Source organism: Ambystoma mexicanum, chromosome 8, assembly GCF_040938575.1.
Source record: "Ambystoma mexicanum isolate Mex_15411 chromosome 8, UKY_AmexF1_1, whole genome shotgun sequence".
Taxonomy (NCBI): Eukaryota; Metazoa; Chordata; class Amphibia; order Caudata; family Ambystomatidae; genus Ambystoma; species Ambystoma mexicanum.
In genome coordinates this window covers 1240684751-1240711447 of record NC_090929.1, presented here as the reverse complement: position 1 = coordinate 1240711447, position 26697 = coordinate 1240684751, and the positions used below count along the sequence as shown (strand labels likewise).

General features: G+C 46.6%; 1 protein-coding gene across 2 annotated transcripts in view; it reads right to left on the bottom strand.

The window, feature by feature from the left end:
* LOC138472928 (protein FRA10AC1 homolog) overlaps positions 1–26697 on the bottom strand; it is a 735805-nt gene that overhangs the window by 9327 nt on the left and 699781 nt on the right. For both annotated transcript variants that reach the window (XM_069611349.1, XM_069611350.1), the window contains one exon: positions 16990–17071. In XM_069611349.1, the coding sequence (XP_069467450.1) occupies positions 16990–17071 (82 nt within the window). The remainder of the gene's footprint in view (positions 1–16989; positions 17072–26697) is intronic.

Genomic DNA, 26697 nt, shown 5'->3' with positions numbered 1-26697 from the left:
TCTCGGGGGAAATTCCCTTGAGCAGAACAGGTCGCATTTCCTGTTTAGGCTGGTGGCGAACAGATCTACCTGAGGGGTTCCCCAAAGGGCGAAGATCTCTTGAAGGACTTCCTGAGCTAGCTCCCACTCGTGGGAGACTGTGTTCTGCCTGCTCAGAGCGTCCGCTGTCAAGTTCTTCTCTCCGGCAAGGTGAACAGCCGATAGAGAGATTCCTTCTGGGATTGCCCAAAACCAGAGCTGCATCGCCTCTCTGCACAGGGGTAGTGATCCTACGCCTCCTCTTTTGTTGAGGTAATGCATGGCCACCGTGTTGTCCGTCATTATCAGGACGTTCTTCCCTTGTACAGCTGGCAGGAACGCCTTCAGCGCAAGTCTGATGGCTCTCAGCTCTAACAGGTTGATATGTAGTCTGGACTCCGATGGAGACCAATGACCGCTGATGGTCAAGTCGTTGGCGTGGGCTCCCCACCCCGTGAGTGAGGCATCCGTGACTACTGTTATCTCCGGCCAGGGTTGCCAAAACTGTTCTCCTTTCAGAATGTTCTCCTGACAGGCCCACCACTGAAGGTCTCGAGCCACCCTGCCGGGAACCTGAAGAAGATCTGTCATTCTCCCTGAGAATTGTGACCACTGATTCCTCAGTGCCCACTGGAGGGATCTCATTCTCAGGCGAGCCTCTGGCACTAGGAAAATGTAGGATGCCATGAGGCCCTGCAACCTCAAAAAGTCGAAGGCTGGGAGACGTTGGGCATGTTGGAACTTGGTAACCATCTGTAGAATATCTTGAGCCCTCACCTCTGGTGGCGAGGCTTTTCCCAGGGAAGTGTCCAGGATCGCTCCTACGAACTGGAGTCTCTGCGATGGTATCATTTGTGACTTCTTTAAATTGAGGGAGAAGTCCAGTCTGTGAAGGGAGTGGCACACGTGATTTAGCTGGATCTGAGCTTGTTCCGAAGAAACAGCCCTGATCAACCAATCATCCAGGTAGGGGTAGACGTGAATGCTTTCCCTCCTTAGACTTGCAGCCACTACCGACATTAACTTGGTGAAGACCCTCGGGGCGGAGGTCAGCCCAAATGGCAGCACTCGAAATTGATAGTGAGAGTTGCCAATTGCGAACCTCAGGTATTTCCTGTGTTTGAGATGGATAGGCACATGGAAATAAGCGTCCTGAAGGTCCAGAGATACCAACCAGTCCTGGAACTGAAGGGCCTGGAGGATCTGAGAAAGAGTGACCATCTTGAATTTGTCTTTTCTGAGGAATTTGTTCAATTCTCGCAAGTCCAAGATGGGTCTCAGTCCTCCGTCTTTCTTTGGAATGAGAAAGTAAGGGGAGTACCAGCCCTTGTTCCTCTCCGCTACAGGTACCGGTTCTATGGCACCTTTCTCTAGCAGGTCCAAAATTTCCTGCAAGAGGAGCGGATCTGGAGCTTTCTGAGAGCTGATCCCCGGTGGATGACTCTGAGGTATACGTAGGAAAGGCAGGCAGTAACCTTGGGCAACTGTTTCCAATGCCCAAGCATCTGACGTGATAGCCTGCCATACCGCCAGATGTTGAGTCAACCTGCCTCCTACAGGTATCCTGTGAGGGAAGTCCTCAAAGTGGTTTTGGGGCGGCTGATGCAGATGCCGGTGGTAAAGAGGCACCTGCTGTTGCTGCAGCTTTTGAATATCTACCCCGTCCACCTCGGGTAGATCTTCTTTGTCCCCTTTGAGCCGGTCGTCCTCTACCTCTTCCGAATGCAGAGTAGAAGCGAAAGGACTTGCCCCTCGCAGAGGTTCCTGTGGGACGAAAGGGAGTCTGACGGATTGCAGCTCCTAGGGATTTTGCTGCTGCTTTTGAAGTTTGCAGTTTCTCTAAACTGTCATCTGCCTTTTTCCCGAACAAAGAAGAGCCATCGAATGGCATGTTCAAGAGTCTGGCTTGCACATCTGGGGCAAAACCAGACTTTCTCAACCAAGCGAATCTCCTGGTTGATGTACTTGCCGCCATTGCTCTGCTGATACTGTCAGCCGAATCAATGCCTGTCTGGAGGGATTCGCACATAGCGTCTTTACCGTCCTGTATAATATTCAGGAACGCATCCCTTTCTTCTCCCTCCGGGATGCAGTCAGCCGCTGTAGATGCACACTCCCAAAGTGTATGGCTGAACCTAGCAAGGGTGCAAGTAGCATTAACAGATTTTAACACCATGCTACATGCTGAAAAGACTTTCTTTGCCATAGCATCATATTTTTTATCGTCCCTGTCCTGTGGGACGGTAGGATAAGCCGTCTTGACATCGGTAGAGGATGCTGCCTGTACCACCAGACTTTCTGGGGATGGGTGTTTAGACAAAAACTCTGGGTCGGTAGAAGATACCCTGTACTTTGTAGACAGTTTTTTATTTACTGCTGGTACTACATCTGGGGTTTCCCAGTTTGTCATGATCTTCCTCTGAAGAGCTTTATGAAAAGGCACCACAGGATCCTCCTGTGGGCCTTTGTCAAGAATATCCGTGAGGTCATCTTGTTGGAAAGATTGTGAAGGTGCAGACCACCCCATGAACTCTGTGATCCTGGCCATTAAGGCTCTATAGGGGGTTTCAGCATGCTCCCCCGGGTCTGGCCTAGCAAACTCCACCTCAGGGGAAGTGCCTAACCCACTTGCCTCATGTAAGGAATCATGAAGATCCTTCAACCTGCGTTCTTCAGAGGAAAATTCCTCTCTAATTGGGGTTACAGGTCCCTGCAACTCAAATGTGTCTTCCTGTTCAGACAATTCACCCTCTTCCAAAATTGAGGACATAGTTCTCAATTGTTCTGAACTCATAAAGGGAGTAAATCCCATTTCCAAGGCAGAACTTGCCATTATCGGCCTCGAAAACGTCGATGTCGTCGACGCCGACGTCGAAGGCTTCGAACGTGGCGTCGAAAACAAAGGCGGAGGCCTCGAAGACCTCGACAGAATTGGAATTCTACTCGACAATCTCGTAGCCATCGACGTCGAGGACCTGGGGATAGTCACTGGGTGTGTCGTAACCGTGACTTTTCTTGGCGTCGACGCCGGTGTCGAAGCTGGCCTCGAGTCGACAGACCCGTGTGTCGAAGGTCCCTTCGACAATGGCGTCGAAGACACCGACCTCGGCGTCGACGGAACCCTCGTCGACGGCGTCGACGGAACCTTCGAGGAAGGTTTGGAGGTCATAGTCCTACTCAAGGGTTCGAGACGCGCTCGAGAGGTTTCCTTCGCCGGGTACTGCGACTCGCGGCGTTTTTGACCTTCGGGTCTTTCGACCAGAGCATCGCTCTCGGCAGTCTTCGAGGGGGTCAAGGCCACTTTCTCGAAGACGCTCATCATATTTTTGCGGAATTCCTCCCATTCAGCCCAGGAACTATGTTTCGTGGGGCAAGGGATTCTTTTTGGCGAAACAGAGGAAGATGAAGACGGAGAAGGGGATCTTCGACGTCTCCTCTTCGAGTGCTTCGATCTCGAGTGATGGGACCCACTCCGAGACCTGGAGCGCGAATGGTGACGAGGAGACGAGTGTCTCGACTTCGTCGACGAAGAAGAAGCTTTAAAAGTCTTACCTTTCTCCAGCTTCCCCCTATGCTCCTTCAGGGCCTTAGCTGTCATGGACATACAGTCCTCGCATTCCGAACAATGGTGTTCAGCTCCCAAACACCACAGACAAACTCTGTGAGGGTCAGTCAACGACATCTTTTTCCCAAAATCTCGGCATTTTTTGAAGCCGGATCGAGGAGTTGTCGGTTCCGACGAGGAAGCCATCGAATACGGATCGAATGACTCGAGGTAAATAGGATTAATCTGACTAAGAACTGAGCAACGGTATTCCGAGGCACTGAGTAAGCCCGGAAAAACGGAACTGAACAACGGACGCTGCACGCGGCCTTTATAGGCAGGATGACGTCGATACGGCGGCTGTCGAGGGACATCGACTGGGAGGACGTCGACGCGCAACGCCCTCTAGAGAGAAAAATTTTTCCGAGGCCTGCAGAGCTGGAAGGAGATATCTAAGATGAGGAATACGTCGGAGGACACAATCCCTTCGAAATTGTGATTGTGTAGTGTGATTAGAGGCACTTGGGCTTAAAGGCGGCTTGCCAATTAATATTTTGAGCCCTGTGGCCATTTTGGATTTTTGTAATAGGCTTGGTTTGCATGAGGACTCTCTGATGAATCTGATGGTGTCATCACTCCTTTCCCGGCAGTGACCACTCCCCATGTGGCCAAGGGACGGCAGCCGCTACTTGACCCTGGGGTGTGGCTATTTGAGGGGGGATCACCTGGGGGAGACAACCTCCGGGAGAAGATCATGGCGCCATCAGATGAGACATGCTATCCCCTTCTTTTGAATATACCCCATCACTGCCTAATACCTTAACAGCATACTGTTACACCTCCCCTCATCCACCTAGGAAGGATGCTGCAGATCTGCTAATGAGAAATGTATCTAAGACATCACCATCTGACTTACCCTCTACAATTAATGGAAACTCTGTCTCAGCCTCTACCTGCAATCTTTATCTTTAAAGAACAATTATCCAAACTTTACCTGTAATACCGCAAGAGTGGACTTCCATTCCCATAACTACCAGAAAACTCCAACGTGGAAGAGGAACAGAGTAATGCAGATCAAGGAAGGCCAGGAGCACAGGATGTGTTCTAGTTGTTGCAAGCACATACCTGTGACCGGGAGATTTAAACAAGCAAAGCAACTGACTGATGGGCCCTGCTGGAGAGAGAAAGCTGCTTCTCTCAGAATGAGCTGAGAGACTGTGAGGCTGGAGAAAGGGTCGTAGAGAGAACCGGCTCGGGAAGCAGAGACAGGGAAGCTGACCGTGAGAAGAAAGAGGCTGCGCGAACACTGGAAGCCAATAGAGGGCTCCTGGGCGTTCGCAGGTGTCGCCTTACCGGAGCCTGAAGACATGAAGCAGATGAGCCCAGCAGGGACCGCAGCATGAAGAGAAGCCAAGAAATGGATGGGGCAACAGAAGAGGAAACACTGAACAACCATTACCGTGGAAGAAGCAGTATTTATGAGCCAGAGCAGGTGAGTTCACTCTGGGGAAGCAGGGATGCCAGGGCGTATTGGCAGCCATGCCAACACCGAATGAGTATGTATGAAGCCCATGAAAGAGAAAGAGCGAGAGAATATTCTAACTGTAATTGTTTATTTGTAAAGAGCTTATACACAAGTGAAGTGCTTCAAGGCGGGGAGGCAACAAGGGGATAACAAGTGCCTGACAAAGAGTGGGGGAGAATTGGGAGGGGGGGATAGTGGAACATACAAGACAAAAAGTTTGGTCATCAATGTGCCTACGCGTGCAGGCAGAGCAAAGCTGAGGAGGGGAGATAGAGGAAGACAGGACAGACAGACATGCTAAGGCCTAGTACATTCAAGTTCGTGCAAGTGAGCAGACAGAAATGCGAGGGTGGGGAAAGAGGACAAGTGTGCCTGGTCCAGCATGGGTCAAGGTTAAGTGCAAAGTTGGTGCCACTCTCATGGAACGTAGTCCGAGTGCAGTAATGCAGGCAGAGTACGGAGGCCCGGAGGCAAGTGCAAGACTGGCGGGGGAGCCTGGGACCTGTGAGGCACTGGAGGTGCACCAAGCGACCAGTCAGTTGACTGAACAGGTTGGGGATGAGAATGAAGGAGGGGAGCAGGAGAGAAGAGAAAGGCGGTTGGAGAGGGAGAGAGAGACAGTAAGAAGAAGAGGAAGAAGAATGTCTTGAGGAGTTTCTGGAACTTAAGGAGGTCTGGATCAAGAGAGAGAGAGAGAGGCAGGTAGGCAGGAAGGCTGTTCCAGAGAGAGGCACCTGCAGAGGCTAAGGATCTACCCCAAAATCTCTGTTTGGAAAAGTGGCTCACCCGCAGAGAGTTGGAGGAGGCCGAGAGGAGGGCTCTTGAAGGACAGCATTTAGGAAGAGAGCCTTGTAGATAGTGGGGGCTCGGCTACAGAAAGCCTTGTGGACTATGCAGAGGGACTTGAACTTGATCCTTGCAGCCACGGGGAGCCAGTGGAGGGATTTCATTGGTGGAGAGATCCAGTCCCTGGGCTTGAGGTCAAGGATAAGTCTTGCGGTTCTGTTCTGGATAAGTGGACGAGGTCAAAGTCAGAGGTGAGAAGATTGCGAAAAAGACTGTTGCACTAGTCCAGTCTGGAGAGAACCAGGGCTCTGTAGATAGTGAGCCTCTGGAGGAAGGTGAGAAAAAGTAGAATACCTCTGTGGAGATGCAGCTGGTAGTGGGAAATTTTGGACATGTCCGAGATGTAAGAAGAGAAGGAGAGTACAGTCGAAGATGACCCCTAGATTTTTTGCCCCACTAGTGGGTGAGGGTGCAGCACCAAGTGTGGTCGGCCAGAGTGAAAGTGGGAAAACGGGAGCAGGGGTCGCTGTGAGGACAATCTCTGGGCAGAGATCATTAGCAGCACACTAGGACTGAATTGTGGACAGACAGTCAGGGATGAGCGAGGGGGAGGAAGAGGCTGAGGGTAGCCTGAAAGAGAGCTGTGTGTTATCCGCTTATCACTGAAAGTTGGAGGCGAAGGCAGAGATCATGTGGGCCAAAGGGGCCATGTAGACATTGAAAAACCAGGGGGATAGATTAGATCCCTGGGGGACACCACAAGTAGAGAGAGTGATAGAGGAGAGAAAGGAACCAAGTTCTTCCTGGGAAGGGCGGGTCAGAGAGAAAGGATGCTAGCCACATCAGGGCTTGATCAGTGATGCCCAGGGTCTCAAGGAGACGGGAGATCAGGATGTTGTGGTTTACCATATCGAAAGCAGAGGAGAGGTCAAGAAGAATGAGGACAGAGGGAGAGTTGGAGCCAGGGTTTGAGAGCAGTTCTTCACAGGTGTTCAGAAGAGCAGTGTCCGTGCCTCTAGATGCTCTAAAGCCAAACTGATGGTCATGGAGACAACCAACAGATTCAGTATGGCGGGTAAGCTAAGAGATCGCCAACTTCTCCACGGGTTTGCCCAGGAAAGGAGTAATGGAGATCGGGCGATAGTTAGCTGAAATAGTAGGGTCGGCATAGGGTTTTTTGAGCAGAGGGTGCACAAGAGAATGCTGAGAGAATTTGGGAAGTCTCCCGTGGTGAAGGAGAGGTTGCAGAGGTCTGCCAAGGCTGGAGCTAGCGAGTCAATGTTGTACTTGATGGTTTTGGAGGGCCAGGGCTCCACCTGTTTGGAAGAAGCTTTCATAGACCGGACTTGTCTAGAAACCTCCTCAGGTTAGACGGAGGTGAGACGGAGGAGAGGTGGGGACGGCCGAGGGGGGCCCAGGAGATGATGGTGTTCAAATGGGTGAAAGGAAGAAAAACACTTTGTGGGCGTATGCGATACACATGTGAAAAAGCAGAAACAAGAGACTATCAATTTTGGAGGGGTGCACAGACGCAGAGCCCACCTGAGAAAAGTCCTGGCACGGAAGTATAGCAGGCAAGTTGAAAGTGTAAGGATAGATATCCAAGAAAGCCCTGGCAGGAGAGTATACCAGGCAGTTACAAGTGTGTACATCTAAGAAAGCCCTAGCAGGATAGGATAATGGGCAGATGCAAGTGTGTGCATAAAAGAAAGCTCTGGTAGGTAAATACAGCAGGCAGAGACAAGTTGAACATTGATTAGGAAAATACCTAACTTTAGATCCTGAGAAAGATGTATCAGGATTAACAAAACGCTGTGCTGATCGCAAGAAGAGGAGTGGAAACCTGGCAGGAGAGTACACCAGGTATCCTAACAAGACAAAGACAGAGAGGCAAGTTGTTTTGTACATTTGGCCCTTCTGCTGGTCTGTTGTGGGAATTACAAGTCAGAGCTCCCTCTGGTAAGCCTGTGGAGCTATCTGGTATATTTAGAACTTCCATGATGTAGGATGGTTGTAACTTTGTTACTCCTGCAATGTTCACTAGAAATGAAAAATGGGCTTTGTCAATAATTTTTCTATGTGTGTAAGGCAAGTAATTTTACTTGTTCGCACATAACCTTGCATTTGTGGGGCCTTCTGCTCCATGCGAGTGTGACTTAATGAGAAATAATTCCCTCTGCATAGGTGCTGAAGAAACCAATGCTTTTGCCCACTTGCTTCAGCCTTTGAAATGTTGCAAGTTTGTTTTCTTAATGGAGAAGGATCTATTTTCTCAGCAGAGTGTCTGGATCCGACTATGGAGCTGGACCATCTCTTTAAGGGGGTCAACCTGAGAGAAAGGGACATCTTCAAGGGTCTCTGGTTCCCTCTCTCTTCCTGTTGGCCATAAGTGCTGAAAGAGATGGGTGGGTATAGGTGGTCTGATTACTATCTCCTGCTTGCAGGGAGCCAGTTGGTGTTGCCTGGGGATCCCCTGTATATCTTCTACTAGTTAGGTATCCACTAGTTTCAGTTGGCCCCTGACCTCTTTGACCACCACACTGTGTGCCCTCCAGGTCAGGTAGGGGACTCTGCCACAGACATGAAATTACATATCCAGCAGATCTGAAGGCACATGCCAGTCTTGCAACTCATGAGCTTGGAGGATCAGCGCAAGGATGACCACCTTGAAGAGGTTCTTTCATATGAGCTTGTTGAGAAATCTCAACTCTAGAATGGGTCTGTACCCTCCATGCATCCATCTTTGGTACCACAAAGTAACAGGAACACTAGAGTTTCCTGACTTAGACTACTAGAACAAGCTCCACTGTTCACTTCAGCAACAGGCAAGCAATTTCTTGAAACAGTAGCAGCCTAGGAGGCGGCATAGGCAAGATGAGGGTGGGGGGGTTTAGAGGTCATTTTGGTAACAAAGTCAGGCAACATCCTTGGTTTACAATCTATAAGACCCATTTTTGTTGTCATAATAGCCCGGCAAAAAATCAGTGAAAATTCACAATCTGCCCCCACAGATGACTCGGGATGGCAAGAAAGGGGAGTAAATTAGGACAATTAGAAGACAACAAACCTGATACTTCAAAGAGCCTCTACCTCGTGCAGGGCAGATCCTTGCCCTCAAAAGTATTAGAGCGGTCCGTAGACAAAGATGTCACAGATTCCATCACCAGAACTGTGACATGCTCCTAGGAAGTCAGTAGCAAATATATTGACACCAAAGATGTCGGCAGTGAGGGTTTTGGCAATGCAACTGATGTTCTGCGAGTCCTGGCGCCAAAGGGCCCACTGATGCTCGCATGCCCAGTGCCCTATCTTTACCCGAGAGTTGAAGTGTGAGCAGGCTTTGTGAGAACCAACGCTGTCCTTGGCATGAGCAGTATGGTCAGGGTTGGCATTACGATCCTGCTTGTGTGCTCTTATCCTTGATTGACAAAGTCACTACCACTCAGGGGTGGAGAAAGTAGTACGGAAGGCAGGTCTACTTGCTTCCTTTAGTGTTGACACACTAACCTCAGATTCCGAACAGTTTCAGAATCTCTGGTGCCAGTTCTGAGAAGTAGTAGAATAGATGCAAGGGGAGGAGGACTTCCTTCCCGAGTGGTTGTGCCTCTTTTTTCTTCTCTTTTTCCTCAGTTTGGAATGGGGCACTGATGTCTGCTCTGAAAACCTATAAAATTACCTGATCAGCACCACAGACGTCTATAGGAAAGAATTTGCAGAGGCCAGAAGCTGCCTAGTGATTCATTCTCTCACCACTTTTAGGGGCATCGACTGACAGGATCCACACTCCTCAATATGATGGTCTTTTCTGAGACAAAACAGACTTGAGGAGAATGGATCCCTCACATACATTGAACAATGGCACTTAGTTTTGAAAGAAGTTGATAAAAACGTTGAGAGATTGGAAACATTCCTGCCAGTGACGTGGCCAAAAAGTAACTATAGGATACGGCACTGGCGGTTTGGGTATATTTATGGGTAACATAACTTCCGGCACTAGATGATGCCAAGGAGTTGTGACAAGGCTAACCTCAGAGTCGCACAACACCACCTGGTGGCTGTTGAAATGCTCTTAAACTGGTTGCATCTCAACTGGATTCATAAAATGAGAAATCTGTGGGAGGAATGTTTCCATTGGAATTAATATCACGGGCTGATCCACCCCGTAATATAAAGTGTAACGAAATTAACTTATTAACAGAACGCTCTAACAAAGAACTGAAAAGGGGTTTTGTGGCCATTATCACTTGCAGAACAAGATCATTTAAATGATGTGGGATCCTCAAGTGTATTATGCTCCTGTGACATTAATGAATCAATGGACCTGACTGACTTGCAGATATTCCAATACTGAAAGTGATGAACTTAACATTGGTATAAACATGGATGATTACTTTATTGTCGAGAACTTTACAAAACCAAAGATAGAAATGAAAACGATGGCGGCAAGCTGCTGTAGTTATGGGTTTAGACTTCTACTTCTCCCATTTGTTATTGGATGATTTATGGGACAAGGAGAATTATGTGATTGGGGAAATTCTCTGTACAGTTAAGATACGAGAAAAGAATAATTTAGGGCCTCAATGAAACATTATCCTGGCTCCTCTTTTCATTTTGCTTTATTTTCTCTGAGTGAAAGGAAATGTTCCTTATTGAGGGGTTTGGTCATAGCTTGATCAAACGGTACCCAAGGCTCGGGTTACAGGTCAGAGCGGTGCAGGTGCCTTAATGTGAGCCCGAGCACCATTACCTCACAGGTAAGGCGCACCCATGGGTGTCTATAGCTATAAGCACCTTGCATGCTTTCTGGCAAGCTAATAGTTTAAGTTGAAAAATGGTACAGTTTCCATTTTTACACTTAAAGAAAATACAAAACAAAATGGGCACAATAGACCTAGGGAGAAGAGAACTAAATATAGTCCCTTCACCCTTTCCGTGGCAGCCATTGCCATGAAGTGGAAGGGGCAAGACAGTGAGTGTTCATGGAGGTGGCGAGGGATGAGGTGACCATAGGTAAGTGGAGCTAGGGTTGGGGAAGAGGTGAGGGGAGAAGGCGGGGGAGGTGGAACTGGTGAGGTGGTGGAGTAAAGGCTTACTCACTGGGAGGGAAGATGGTGGCCTCCTGCTTCTCTGGATGGTTATAAAACCATGGGGTATATCCCTTCTTCCTAGCTTCTGATTGGCTGGGAGGCCCCATGTCCAGTCCTCCCGAGTGTTAATTATTAATAAACGGATGGTGTTCTGATCAGGAATACAGAACAAAAGGTCACACCATAGCACTCACAAAAACCTGTGCTTTACATGAGGATAGTTGTACTAGATTGTGGTGTAGTTGGTGATGAGGGTTTAGGGGAACCTATAGTGAGGACAATTAAGATCAACTCATAAACAACATATACAATTAGTACAACTAGCCAAAAGAATGTAATGTCATTAGGTAGAGAGATTGTCGATGGAGTGAGAAGGTAGGAGGGGTGATGGGATTGATTAGCAGCGAGAGATAGGAGATGTTACTTGAGGGCAGATTTTAAATCAGGAAGCATGGTGGTATTCTTTGTTTCAGGGTGGAGGAGATCCAGTGTAGGGAGCAAAGATTGAGAAGGAGGAAGTGCAGGAGGTTAAAAGGCAGAGACATTAATCAGAACATTAGAATGATGGGTACGTGGTCATGAACCAAGGTATACTGGGGTAGTGGTGTAAAGGGGGGGCAAGTCAATGGATAGATTTAAAGGCTAGAAGGGGCATTTAAAGAGGGATCAGTGATGTATAGAAGGCCAACTGGTATCGAAGTGAATGGCATAGGTGTGGGGAAAGTGAGGAAGATTATACAGAATGTGGGATTGAAATGTAAGAATTGTAATTAGGGTGCAAATGAGTTGTAGACCCACGAGGAAACTAGAGCAGTAAACATGTCTGCTTAGTACAATAGTAGAGAAGAGAGTTTTTGTGAAGTGGAAGGTGAGGTGGAGGCAGATCGTCCAGGCGTTCATGGTGTTCCTTCTCGCAGCAGTGGAGGTAATGAAGTTATGGCCCTTAAGTTTGCTGTCAAAGAGAAAACCAAGGTTACAAGCACTGGGGCTGGTACGTTGGGGGAGATGGGAGAAGAGGAGCATCACAGACAGGAAAGTATTTATTTTGGTTTTTGAGGAGTTGAGCGTGAGAAATCTAAGTGCCATCCAATGCTGGGTGACCGAGAAAGAATTACAACTATGTGTGGATAGCTAAGGGGTGAAGTATGAAACTAAGAACATCTGAGTGACTTCAGTGAAATCATGGTAGGAGAAAACAACAGAGAAAATAAGGTTTACGAAGGATTAGGTCAAGAGGGCAGTGTCCTATGCACAGATACTTGGGGCACTGTCACTAGGACAGAGATATGACTGGAAATGTTCAAACTCATTGTGCAAGAGAAAATACAAAGTAATAGATTTGAGGCGATCTTGTCAAGAGGAAAGTTCTGGATTCTTATGTGGGAACGAGTATGGTGGCAACAGGAGTGGTCAACAGAGTCAAACGCTACCTAAATGTCAAATCAGATAAAAGTTAATCAGAGTTTTGAATGATGAGCATTAGTAAGAAATTGGAACACATGGTTCATGCCCGTTTCCCTGGAATGTCTTCTGGTAACCCAGATAGAAAGCGGTTGCAGAGTGATTGCCCTCGAGGTAGCTTGTGATCTTGTTGAATACCATTTACTGTAGAATGTTAGAGCACGGCGGGAAAAGAGAACGGTCAATGGTTAGTACAGTTAATGTGGTCAGCAGAGGGCTTTTTAAGATGGAAAACACTGTCTATTTTTAAGCAACTTGGGAAGATCCCTGAGGCAATAGAGAGTTTGAATTGAATTCAGAGTTAAGGGGTGCAAACTCTTTAAGGCTTTGTGGTAGAAATGCATCCAAATGGAGCATAGTATTGGTTGGCCGCTTGGAGGATGGGTGCCAGTTCAGGGTGGGTGGTTGGGGAAAAAGCTGAGAGAGGGGATTAAAGTGGGGATGAGAGGTGGTGGTTTGAAGGAAGAAGGAGGAAGGGGGAGAAGTCATTGTGTCTTTGATTTTAGAGTAGAAATAGAGGGCAAAGTAATTTGTAGAAAGGGAAGGTGTGATGGAACATGGTTCCGGGAGAGAGCAGAAAAATTAAATAAAGTTCATATAGTAGCTGGACTTAGCAGGGTCCAGGGCTATAGCCAGGATAGAAAGGAACGCCTTATAGGAGTCAAGAAAAGACAGGTAGCAGAACTTACATCAACAGTGGCTGTCTTGAGTTGGAAATGTCAGGGATGATCCAAAATTGGGGGGTGAGAGGGAGCAAAGCTGCCTAATGGGTTGTGATTTTAAAAGGGGAAATAGATAGCAGATTCGAAATCATGGAAAACCTGTTCAATGGATGAAGCCTGGTGTGGTTAGCATGAAAGGAGAGAAGCCCTGATCCCAGAGTACAAGATCAAGTTTTAATGTGTATTTTGTTAACAAGAGAAAAACAAGGGGTTTGGTCGCAATGAAGTGTAACAGGGAGTGCTCAGATGGAGAGGAATCAAGGATCATGACAGACGAGGTGAGGGAGGATGATAGATGGATGTGCTCCAATGTGTTCCCTCTGTCATTTACCAGTTGGTGGTAGAGGGTTGCCAGCAAATGGTCTCAGAGGATGAGCCATGTTCCAGGCAGTGGGTAGTAATAATTTAAGGAAGGTTGAAGTGTACAGTATAGTCGATGGGTTCTCAGTGGGGACTATAGAAGGTGGTCCAGGTCAACGCAGGAGTTGGGAAGGTCTGGAGGCCTATACAAGCAGAATATTTAAAGGGGAGGGAGCAATATGTTGAATGGCACTGTGCTTTGAGGAGAGAGGGAGGAGCTTGCATGGGGCGGAGGTACATATGGGCTTGCCTTCTGACCAAGAGTTCAATCCCTCCACCTCTTAGTCAAAAAAGGAGAAGGAGAAAAGAAAATGCAGGATCTGTGTGAATAGCATCAAGCGTGGCTGTGTCATGAGGGTGGTCCAAGTTTCAGTGATAACCATGACAGTGGGTTTGGGGTAGGGGGAGCAGGGACGTCATTTAGGGGTCGCCAGAGGTCGCAACTGCGACCTCGGCGGTCTCCCTTGCGACCTCTAACAAAAAAAGGTTTCATTTATTTATTTGTAGTGCAACCTCCTGGGCAGTGGCTTTACTGCTGGACTGGCTGGCTTTCTTGTTCAGGCCCCTTAAAAAAAAAGAAGAAAAATAAGAACAGGAGTGCCACAAGCACTGACCCTAAATACGAAAGAATAGGAATACCAAATACCAAATAATGTGCCAAATAATGTGTCTTTCTGGAATTCTATACAATAATTGCTAGACTCATTAAAGGTTTATTTCAGGCACACTTCAGGGGGTGAGTCACTAATTTAGTCTGTTCTTAAACGATAAATGAGTACTAACACAGGTTGGATGATGTTGGTTGTATATTTATTCTATATAAAGCGCTTAAGCGTAAGTGCTATATAATAACACATTATCATTTGGTCATGGACGTCTGCTTGCATTCACAGTCATTTGGTAATATGGGCCCATACACACTGATATTAACAATGCATATGGCGATCCATTCTTGTATGAAATGTACATCACATTATAGTGATATTGTAACCATATTTTTCGTAGTGTACAATGCTATGTGATGCCACTTCCTGTTTTGTCAACGGGTGAAAGGTCGTGTACATCGCTTCTTGCGATATCACTTCAGGGTGGGGTCAAATAACATCACTTCCTGTGTTGTCATCAGGGGGTCAAGGGTCATGTGATGTCACTTCCGCTATCTCTGGCATTTTGGTGAAATGACGTCCCTGAGGGGAAGTCGGAGTGGTTGAGGAGGAAGCAAGAGCTTATTACAAAGTGATGAAGCATACAAGTGTACGAGAGGGATGGGAGTAGGTGAGAAGAGACTGGATGGGGTAGAACTGACTGGGAGAAAATGGCAATAGATTTAGCGCTATACAAAAATTATTATAGATAGATAGATAGATGAGGTTAGAGCAAAAGGTATAGTCAATGAGATGCCTTATTTCAGGTATGGCAGACCTACGAGATGTGGAGAGATACGATCTGTTTCCACCAAACATCACCCCACCAAGGGCTTACAGATCAGTACCCAAAAGATGGTGGCCAGAAGGGGAACACCAATAGAGGAAAAAACTCTAATTGTGTTAAAGGTTACAAATGTTCCAGGAGTGTAGCAGATATTTGATTGTCTTGCAGTAGCTACGTACAGATTTGAAGAGCACTGGATGTTTGAGGGTCACTAGAATTTGCACTGAAACAGAGCGTAGCTATAGAGTTCTCCAGTGGCAATGGCTAAGAATCGGCAGCAAATACAGATAGGGAGCAACAGCAGCAGGGTATCGGGATAAGCCAGCAGCATGATAACTGGAAAGGTAAATTGGAGACCCAGAGCAGCAGATTATTGGGAGAAACCAGCTGTGTGAAGTCCTGTGCAGTTAGTGGAGAAGATAGAAACAAGTGGGACACAAATTACCTGAGTGTTGCGACATGTAGATTCAGAACACAGAGTTCTACTAATGCGTACCCCCTTGCGATCTCCTAGCAATAAACATAGAAATGACTCTGGTTTTGAAATTGCTGGGAGCTGAGAGCTATTTAAGCTCCAGCTTCTCCCTCGCTTAGGTTAGCTTGAAACCAAGAGTTTCCAGGAGCTACATTTGCACACCGGCCAACTGGTGCCATACAAACATACATGTTTGATAACATGAATAAAGAACACATCTAAGGGACATTTCAAGCAGAATGCTGAAAGCATCATGGACAATGATTTAGTGTTTGCATCTCATGTGCAAGGTAGATTTGCGTACCACTGTGTAATAGCTCAAGGTTCTCCAAAGGTAGCTCCTGCCTACTGGGTGATGCCCGAAAACCAGGAGCTTCTTTTAGCTCCTGCTCATTAAATCTAAATTTTGATCCCTGAGTGGTCATGTAAAAACGAGACTCATTCCTGGCAGCCATCTTAGAATGAAGTGTGCATATCCACATTTCACACAAGTTTCAGGTTCAAAGTCCCCACTTTCACCTGTGCCGCAACCCATAGTGATGCATCACACGGTTGGCCATAGTGCCATGGTGCCTCTTGAGATTGGTACAAATGACAGGAATTGAAGTGGAGCAAGGAGACTCTTGAATGTCTGTGCATGGAGTCACTATGAGAGTGGCAGAGAGAAGAGGAGGGCAATGATCAGTGCATGCATAATGTAAGGCAGTGGGGACTAGGTGGAAGCATTAGGTCAGTATTGGCCAGTAAATGTAAATACCATGCTGGTAGGGACAACGAGCATAATACAATAGGGCAGTAAAATGAAATGGCAGGCCGGTAGTGAGGAATGGTATGTAATAGTAGACCACCAGTGGACAGAAAACACAAAATGCAGGGCGGCAGGGACCAGCAGCTAGGGAAATCAGTCAGTAGTGCATGGAGCTAGTAGCTGGAGTGCTGGATGTTGGTGGTCAGTAGGAATTGTAGTAATAATGTGGAAGATCACAGTACCTGGTTGTACGTGGTAGGTATGTTATGTTTAAGTGTAGAAAATCTAGGCACACTGTCAAATAGATGATATCCTATCTAACTGCCCTTCGTCTGGCTGCCCAACAGGCTGGACACCATTGGCGACATGTACATGAAAAGGGCTCATTCCAGTTCCAGGCGAATCCACGCCGTGGATGGATGAGGGACTTGTGAGTGAATAAGGTGCAATACTTGAAGCTGAACGCAAAAGTGACTAATCTCATGCACTTGCTTACTGGAACCTGCCTAGCAAGTGCACGAGATTAGTCGCCTAATTCCTAATTTTGGCACAGACGCATTCTAAACCTTTTCTAATAATGTTGCCATACCTGAACTTCGGTCCCCGAGGGCGTTCCCACCACAAATGTGATGAGGCCATACAAATGGGAAAAGGCGCTATATAAATTACTATTACTTAGCACAAAGGCACCATGCTTTCAATCTGAGGAATGCAAATATGCATCACTTGTTACTAAGTACAAGGAAACAAGCATTCACCGATTCGTTCGTTCTGAAAATTAAACAATTATTAAAAATAAATTTTAAAAAACACTACTTATATGAGAACTGACCGTGATTTTTCATCAGTTTCCTGTACAGGGCCTTTCCAGTAGTCGGCATCTGAAGGACCTTCTTGATCTTCATCATGTTCTTCTACAAGGACATGTCAAAGCACAATAACAAATCTTACATTTGTAAGTTTTTAGTGGTCACAAATCATACATTATTTAAATATGAACATCCAATGTTATCATCTACAATTGTTTACATTGCTCTGTGTAAGAAGGCAGGAAGGAATATAGCTTTTTTTATTGTGTATAAACCTTCGCTTATAGTAGAAGGCCAAACACATATTTCTCAGTAACATTCTTGCACCCTGGGTTCCCGCATATTCCACTACAAATGCTTGAAAAAGCAGGGAGAGGGTCGCTAATTGGTGATGGTCTTGGATAAAACAATGTGTGTTGGATAGCCTTCAATTGGCATTCATTTAAGGGCATCAATCATTTGGACATTGTTTAGTTGGGCTGGAAAGGCAGGTTGTTTTCATCCTGGTCCCAGTTGGCAGATGCATACACCACATCACAATACTATTTGTAATCATGGGAGATGCTGTAGTTACTAGTTTCCTAGCAGAAACATTTTAAAGAAACAAGAAGGGGTGGGAGTAGGCATTCCAAGCTACTGGTAGTCGAGAAAGGGATTGTGTCAAGGCCATACATTTTGATACCACATGCTTGAAAATTGAGTAGCTTTTCAGGCTGCTGGATTAACCAAACATTTTTGATTTTTCATATTGTATTGTAGGGATGTTGTGGTGGGTAACCCCTATGTGTAAGAAATAATTTTGAAAAGGATTTTAGCTTTGAGGGAAGCCTATTGAGGATTCTTCAGGCCTGTGGAGGAAAATGCAAATTAATGTCTAAAGAAGGCTGATGGAAACCTCTGAGTTCCCCTTCTTTGTCTCAGTACTTCTGGCATTACGGGAATTGGGAGTCCTTAAGAGAATGAGTGATAGTAAGTTGTTCTCTATTATTTTCAACTATATTAAATTGTTTCAAAAACGGACAATGACCAGAGTGATGAGGGTTTGGATCAAGAGTTTGCAATTTCACATTAGGGGGAGAGGCTCTCTTTAGGATCGAATCACAAAATCCAAAGGGTTTTCCTTTTAATTCCTGAGCCTCCAAGGTACCAGCTTGACTCTGTTAAACTGGCTGTTTATAACAGGTGTCTGCAACCTTGAGGTTAGAGGGATTCAAGTCTTGATATTATGCCATCAAATATTTGGGAACAATGTCCTCTTCATCTTCTGAAGATGAGTTCTGCGTCTCTCCTAGTGAAGTCGCAACTTTCCCCGAAAAAGCCATCTCCTCCCATGTGATCCCCAGGGTTAGGATCAGGTAGCGTCTGCCTTCCCCTGGACACATGGGAGGAGACTTTATGCTGGGGTTCAGTGATATCTGCACAGGATTCATCACAGTTGATTCAAGAGAAGAATACTGTTGATTAGAAGTGCAAAGGATGTGGCTAATTTCTTTCCTTCTAGTAGTTGCATAGCAGGCACCAGTTTCATTTAAAGAAGTGGATGACAACCATACTCTGATTCCCTCAAAGCAATGCAAGAGCTGTTGCATGACTCTAAACTAATTACACCTACAGGTAGATTTGGGTTGTTACTGATAAACATCACACATTACTAGTAAGGAAAGAGGAGAAAAAGGACCAGATCTTGCCCAGAAACTATATACTAGACTTCAGTGTATTAACTGGGTTCTAGTAAGAAAACATGTTGAAAGTTGCTTAGAAGCCCTATAGACTTGGCAGCCCGGCAGCGGAGTCTTTCAGGATGTGACATGATCATCGCATACATTCGTTTTTGGCTGTTTTGGTGCTCCATTCAGGGTGAAAACGATACTGATAAGGGAAATACATTTATTATGGACATGTGAGTGGAAAGCTGGAGGACCGCATCGAGCTTTACAAAGAAGAACACATTACTTCCCTTCAGTAACGTTCTTTCCCAAGGATCGTCCTACCACAGTTGGAACAGTTCCAGGAGCATTGTAAATTCAGAAATCTTAAACAGCCACAAGGGACTATTTTGTACAACTCTATGACCAGTTCATTCACAGCATTATTGTTATCTTGGTGCAAAATACCACATAGCTGGTATATATTCTTAAAACTGCACATTCCCCCAATACCACAGTTTCATCAAATTCTCTATGCATCTTTCAGGCTAAAAGGAATGGTAAAAATGTCACTAAAAGGGCACAACACTACTTACAAGCAATCATAGTATTCCAATCAGATATGGGGTAGGTGGGCAGGTGATAAGGAACGTGGTGGAAGAGGATCATATCCATCAGAAAGAACATTACCAAAGGTGAGTAATTCATTCTGCCCATTTGTTTCTTCCTCCCACATTTTATTCATCTTTTGAAAGTGTCCCAAGGCAGTATCAACATAAAGGATAGTGGGCAGTAGATTATTTGGAATTAATACTCCAGATAAAGAGGTGCTGTATCACTGAACACCTGATGGAAACCTAGCAAGCGAACATCATCTGCAAGGAAAAAGCAGCTGCCTGATCTCTGGTTGACTGGGCTCTTATAACTTTAGGAACCTCCTCGTTCACCAGCTCAAAGCAACGATGCACATGACAATCCAGCAATAGACAGTTGGTCTGGTAATGGTCTCACCCATCCGAGGGCCAACAAGTCCTACATAGAATTGATTTCTCATTCAATAAACCTTGAACTGAACCCAGTGCTTAATTTGTAAAAAAAAAAATAAGTGCCAAGGCCCAAAAAATCTTTGCTCACTAATGCTGGCCCCGGTGGCGCAGCGGCATGGCTCAGTGCTGGATCGGCCCACCACCAAGTGGTGGTGGACCGATCCAGCTGCTGCTCCATGGCACGGCAGCAACTGCTGACACAGGCTAGTAATGGGATGGATGGGGAAGGAGCACACATGGGTTGAGGAAGTATAATGCTTTAAAGTTGGAAAACAATTGTTATGATAGGTTTAATGGTTATGGCACCCCCAGAGGCAAAAGAGTGCATTTGAACACACTTCTGGACACCTGGTACAATGAGCAGAATACACATACCACAGTATGGATGGGAGGATACAGATTAGTTAGAAGTCCCATTTCTTTAAGTAGTGTTGTCATGAGTGCGCTGTGAAACAAATTGTGATGTGCTATATGGCAGAGCTCCCTATTACTATACATGATGCAGTGCTAACGCGAATGAAACCATAAGTGCAGATTTTTGGAAGTGCGCACACTGAGAACTAAATTATTCTGAGGAGCTGACCATTTTTAAATATTAGTAACTAGGCATGGCAATTATTATAGGATAGGCACAGTGAGATTGAACGAGTTGCCTGGGATAAGATACATTTACTCACCTTGAGCCTAGAGCATGCTGGGAGTGGAGCTGTGGTGGACTACTTCTGTCCCGGTCCCGACTGCTTCCAGGACCGAAAAAAGGGCTCAGTTGCTGCCAGCCGGCTCTGCTCATTCCTGTGCCACCGCCTGCTCGTGCACACCAGCCAGGGTGTGTCTAAGACTCACTGTGTCTATGCATCCCTGCCTGGCTGACACGCACAGACAGTCACGCACATGTTAAAAAACCGGGTGACCTGACCGTGTTACACCCAGCTAAAATAAAAAAGAAATACGCTGGTGCCCTGCTCAGAGCATGATTGATTACTGGCCGGCACAGCAGAAGTTTTAAATTAATTAGGCAACCGTAAGCAAGTTAGGGCAACTTACGTAAGTAAGTATATGTTGTTTGTTGTGCATGCAAAAGACTGGTCAGGTCTTCCAAGCCAGTTGACTAACTTGTCACAAGTTACTGGCCTGGAGCACCCGACCTGCCACAGCATCCATGGGCCCGGGCCCCAATGGCAAGTAGCAGGTATGCTCGGCCCATGAGCATTTCATTGCTGGGTCTGCCGGCCTGTGCAGTGCAAGTGTGCGCAGTGCAGTAGCACTGCAGTAGAATTTATGGGGCAAGGGTCAGTGCCCAGTGATGATCTCCCAAAAAAAAAAAAAAGAAACATGCCAACAACAAAGCAGCTTGGCGGCCGCAGAGCACACCAGGCCCGCTGCAGAAGCCTTGGTGAGCTGTGTGGCTGCCGGGTCTCCTCGTTGTTGGAATTTTGTTTTTTAAAGAAGATCTGTTTGTCATTGTCTGCTTTGCAGCAGAACACTGGGAGAAGTCATTTCTCTCCCCAAAAAATGCCATCAATGATGCAGCCTGACGGACGCACAATGCACAAATGGCCTCTGCAGCTGTCATTTTATTAAACACCATGTGGAGTGATCAATAGCAGGCCAGCTGCTGTAGAGTCCTTGGTGCGTTGTGCGGCCACCTCGTTGTTGGCATTTTATTTTTGAAGCAGATCTGCCTCTCACTGTCTGCTCAGCAGCAGAGCACTGAGAGCAGTCAGATCTAGCCCCAACAAAAAAAATGACAACGAGGAGAGGCCGGGCCCGAGCATGACCAAGGAAGGACTCTGCAGCTCAGCTGCAGTCTGCATTCACACTCAAAAGAGTGCCAGTGCCTACAAATGACTGAACCACATAAAAGCTGGAAGCCCTCCTAGGATCAAAGGGATGAAATGTCTTAGTCTTTAAAAGATGTGGCGGAGGAAAGCACATCAGAAGGTTAATCTTCTGATTAACAAATTCTGAGGCCACTTTTGGAAGAAAGAATTTCACTCTCAGAGCTATGGTCTCTTTGGAAAACAAGATAAATGGAAGTTCCCCACAGAATACCAGCATTTCTCTTACACAATATGAAGAAGTGATTTCTGTCTGTTACAAGCTCCAGTGGACAAGAATGCAAAGAGTTGAAACGGAGCGGTCATCACGAAAGTTATAAAGTTCAACTCCCAAGATGGAACACATGGAGTTGTCAGGGTGGAGGTAACCATCCCTTTCAGAAACTTCATATTAGTTGGATATGAAATGTATGGCATAGTTTTCTCTTGAGTACAGATGTAATAGACCTGTTTGGCAATCACATGATCACAAGTAGCAGCCACCCAACATGGAGGTTATGGCATTCAAAAATATCTTTCATCAGATTAGAAAGAAAATAGCACCAAAAAACAAACAAGCAAAAAACACTATTGCAGATCATATAAGGGTATAGGAAAACAAGAGCAAAGCACTATAAAAGAAGGAATATGTTACTTACCTGTAATCCCTGTTTTCTAGCATTGGATCTTTCATAGATTCACACCCTGTTGAAGAGGTTACAAAGCAGTACTTACAAGATACCATAAGGGTGGAGGCAAGGCCTACCTGGAGGAAACACTCACCTCACCCAAACAGATTGTGCAGCACCGCTTGGCCAACTCTGTACTCCTCTGTGGAATCTGTGTCAGTAGAACCTTGTAACGGTATGCACCGATTCCCATGTGGCAGTGGGATATCCACTAGGGGAACACAGGAGAGAAACACTGTAGTAGCAGCAACAGTCCTTGTAGAGTGCGCTCTAGGCCTGCCGAGAAGGGGCGCCAAGCTGATGACAGTACGAGATGCAAGCGGACAGCTATCTGGAAATGGAGGGCTTGGAAAGACCCTTGCCTATGGCTGAAGAACCAAATGCCATAATAGCTGAGGAGAGTTGCGCAATTGTTTGGTGAGGGCGACATAGAATTTCAGAGCTCTCATAACATCCAAGGAATGTAATAAGCGTTCAGCCAGAGTAGAAAGTGAAACAAAGAAAATCGGTAAAACTACAGGTTCGCCAAGATGGAACAAAGACCGAACCTTGGGCATGAACGTAGGATTTGTGCGAAGAACCACCTTGGACTTATGAAATACTAGGTAGGGCGACCAGCAAGAAAAAGCTTGGATTTCCCCCACTCGCCTCGCAGAGGTGATGGAAACCAAAAAGGCAGTCTTCCAGGAAAATAATTTCAGACTGGACTTGTGTGGGGGCTTGGAGAAGGCCACATTCAACTCCCAGCATGAGCTGGTTTTCAAATTGGATGGAAGGAACAGAAGATCCCCTTGAGGAGCTCTTTAATGAGTCTGTGAGACCATAGAGAAGGCGTACAATGGGAACTCAATGTGGCTGCATGATGTACCTTGATTGAGGAATGTGCCAAGCCACTCTGAACCAGAGATAAAAGGTAAGGCAAGACATCCTGGTCAATTCCCTCAATAGCACACCAAACAGCGAGGCATCTTCACTTGCATTTGTAGCATGAAACCATGGAGGATTCTCAGCGTTGGTGAAAATATCCTGATAGTCTTGAGGCAAAGGAAGGAATCTGTCCATATTCTAGGAAAGCAGGAGCCAGGCCATTAGATTGTGGTGGCCAGGTTGTGGTACCGCACTGTTCCACTGTCTCTGGACAGAAGGTTAAAGAGTGGAGGTAACTTGATGGGAGGTGCTGATGAGAGGGAGAGGATTTCTGAGAATCAGAATTGTCTCGGCCAAGGCCAGGGCCACCAAGATCAGTTTGCACTGATGTTGTCTGAAAATGTTGAGTACTCGTGGGATGAATGGGAACCGGGTAAACGCATGAAGAACCTTGCTGTCCCATGGAACTGTGAGCGGGTCCCCCAGGCTTCCCGCACAAAGCAAACTGCTGACGAATGCCCTGCATTTCTTTTTGGCCCTGGTAGCAAAGAGGTCTATCTCCGGAATTGCTCACTCACAGAAGATGCAATGAACTTGGCTTTGCAGAAGCTCCCACTCATGGCAGGATCACAATTAATTGCTGAAGGAGTCTGCCACTGTGTTGTGTATACCTTGCAGATGAAACGAATGAGGAACATCTTGTGGGCTGGGGCCCATATCCATAGTGGCTGGGCTTCTGAGGCCTGAATGGGAGAGAGGATACTGCCTTGCTTGCGAATGTGTGAAATGGTGGTTGTGTTGTTGGTGAACCCCCGAATTAACCAACCCTGAAGCTGTAGGAGAAAAGACTTCAGTGACCAGAACACTGCTCGCAATTCCACGACGTTGATGTGTAGTATCTTCTCCTGTGACAAGAGGCCTCTGGCATGGTAAGTGCTTGTGTGAGCTCCCCAGATTTCTAGGCATGTCTCTGTCATGCCTGTCAGATGATGATCGGGCAGCTGGAAGAGTGCCTAATGGGTGATATTAGATTGTGCTGCCCATCAATGCAGTGCATCATGAGGGATCGTGAAAGAAGAATCGTGTCCTCCCAAACACCAGCGGGCATCAAGAAATTCTTGGAGGGTCACCATCTGAAGCCGGCAGTGTTGGATCAGGGGACTGCAGGAAGACATTCCCAATAGGAACTTCAGGTTGTGCAGCAGTTTTCCAAAAAAGCAGGTGGGTTTTGGCAACAATGGATTTTACCCTGTCATCTGATGGAGTGGCGATGGAAGACAGTGTGCTCTGACAGGATCCCAAGGACAGAGCGTGCTGAGAAGGAGCTAAGCAGGACTCTGCATAATTGACAAAAATCCTATTGATGATAAACAATGAAAAGCTTTCGTGTGTCGAAGAGAGGGAAAGAAGCGACCCTGGCCAGCCAGTCATCGGGGTACTGGTAGACGTGGATCCCAGAACAGAGGTGCGCTGCTGCAGGGCATTTTGTAAACACCCTTGGCACGGACTTGAGTACAAAGGGTAAGGCCTTGAATTGGTAATGCCTCCCCAACACTAACCGGAGGACACTTCTGTGGCTTTGACGAATGATATATGAAAATATGTGTCTTTTAAGTCCAGTGAGGGCAGAAAATCTTCTTCCACTATCAGTCTCAGGATGTGTTTTAACGTGACAATCTGGAAGGTTTGAGATCGCATGAACTTGGGTCGAGTCGCTGGAGTTCTTTTTATGAGAAAATATTTCGAGTAAATACGCTGGCTTCACTGGTTAACTAGGGCATGCTTGATAGCTCCTTTGGAAATGAGGGAGTGGACCTTGCACGGCAGTAACAATAAGAGTTCCTCCATCTTTTTGGAGCACGGAACAGTGTGTAGATGTTGAGTGAACTCCAACGTCTGTCTGTGTAGAATCAAAGATAACACCCATTCGCCCTTGGCGATGGCAAGACACTGGTTGATGAAACAGGAGAGGCACTGTCCCACTTGGGTGTGAAAAGTGGATGGGTGGACTCAGTGCTCCAGATAGGATTTTATTGAGGGAGTACTTTCTCCCTATTTCTTAAAGTTGGGAGAAAAATATTTTTTAGAGAGTACAAACCCAAGTACAATTCCCAATGGGAGTATTTTAAAAGTGAGTAAAAATGTTTTAACTGGAAGACTGTAATGTTTTTGTAATTCTTATTCATTGACACCCAGTTATTCATGCACATTGAGATACACGTTTACTTCTTCCAATCGGGCAGTAGTAATAGTAGTTTCTTCCTTTGCTACTGCATTCAATACCGGTCCAAACACATCCATGGAGCTGTGGGTAAGGAACAATTTACTTTCCTATAACTGTTGTTCTCCAGCATATGTCTGGCATGGATTCACATGCTCATGAATATTCCCTGTCGTCAGGCTGGGAATCCTCGGTAAAAAGAAAAAACTGTTTCAGCTTAGTTTCTGAACAGTCTTTCTCCTATAAACCAATCACTGAGCTCTGGTTCATGCTGCCCCCAGCCAATGACTGCCCTCTATCTAAGCCCCTCCTCAGGCAGCCATCTTCAGATTTGGTAGCACATAAAGTGGCAGTAAGACCAAGAGAAGAGCCGCAGAGGGGTAGGCAGGAGGGTTCGCATGAGAATCCATGCCAGACCCATGCTGGAGAACAACAGTTACAGGTAAGTAACTTGTTCCTTCTCCAGCATGGGGTCTGGCATGGATTTACATGCTCGTGAATAGACAATACACAGCAGTACACAAATGCATAATCACAGGAAGTGGCAAGATTCAACAGAAGCAATTACTCCTCCTCAGCAGGCACACCTTCAAACGAGCAGGTTGTGCAGCACTGCCTGGCCAACTCTGGACTCCTCCCTGGAATCCCTGTTGACGCAGTAAAATCTCGTGAAGGTGTGCGTCGACTTCCACGTAGCAGCCCTGCAGATGTCCAGCATGGGCACACCAGACAGGAACGCTGTCTTAACAGCGATCACTCTGGTAGAATGGGCTCTCGGACGGCCAGCCATGGGCTGTTTGCCAACCGGTGACGATGAGTGATGCAGCCAGAAAGCCATCTGGAAATGGAAACCTTTGACAGAGCCTTCCCATGGTTCACAGGACCAAAGTTAAAAAAAAAGTTGCGATGTTTTCCGGAAACTCTTTGCGCAGGCCACATAAAACTTCAGTGCTCGAGCCACATCCAGCGAGTGCAAAGTCCTTTCAGCCGGCGACTAAGGCATCGGACAAAACGCAGGCAACACCAAGGATTGGTTGAGATGAAAGTCTGACGGAACCTTTGGCATGAAGGAGGGGCGCATCCGCAGCACCACCCTCGTCTCGTGGAAAGTCAAATACGGTGGCTTGCAGGACAGAGCCTGGATCCCACCCACTCTTCTTGTGGAGATGATGGCCACGAGGAAAGCTGCCTTCCGCGATAGAAACTTTAGCGGAGCTGAATGCAAAGGCTCGAATGGAGCCCCAACGAGCCTAGTCAGCACCACATTGAGTTCCCACACCGGGGCTGGAGCATTCACCAGTGGGAACGAGCGTAACAGTCCCTTGATGAATTCCTTGACCAGACAGTGTGACCACAAGGAGGATCGTCCTGGGGATCTGGTGTAGCCAGAATTAGCCGCTAGATACGCTTTGATGGAGGTGTGTGCCAGCCCAGATTTAGCCCAT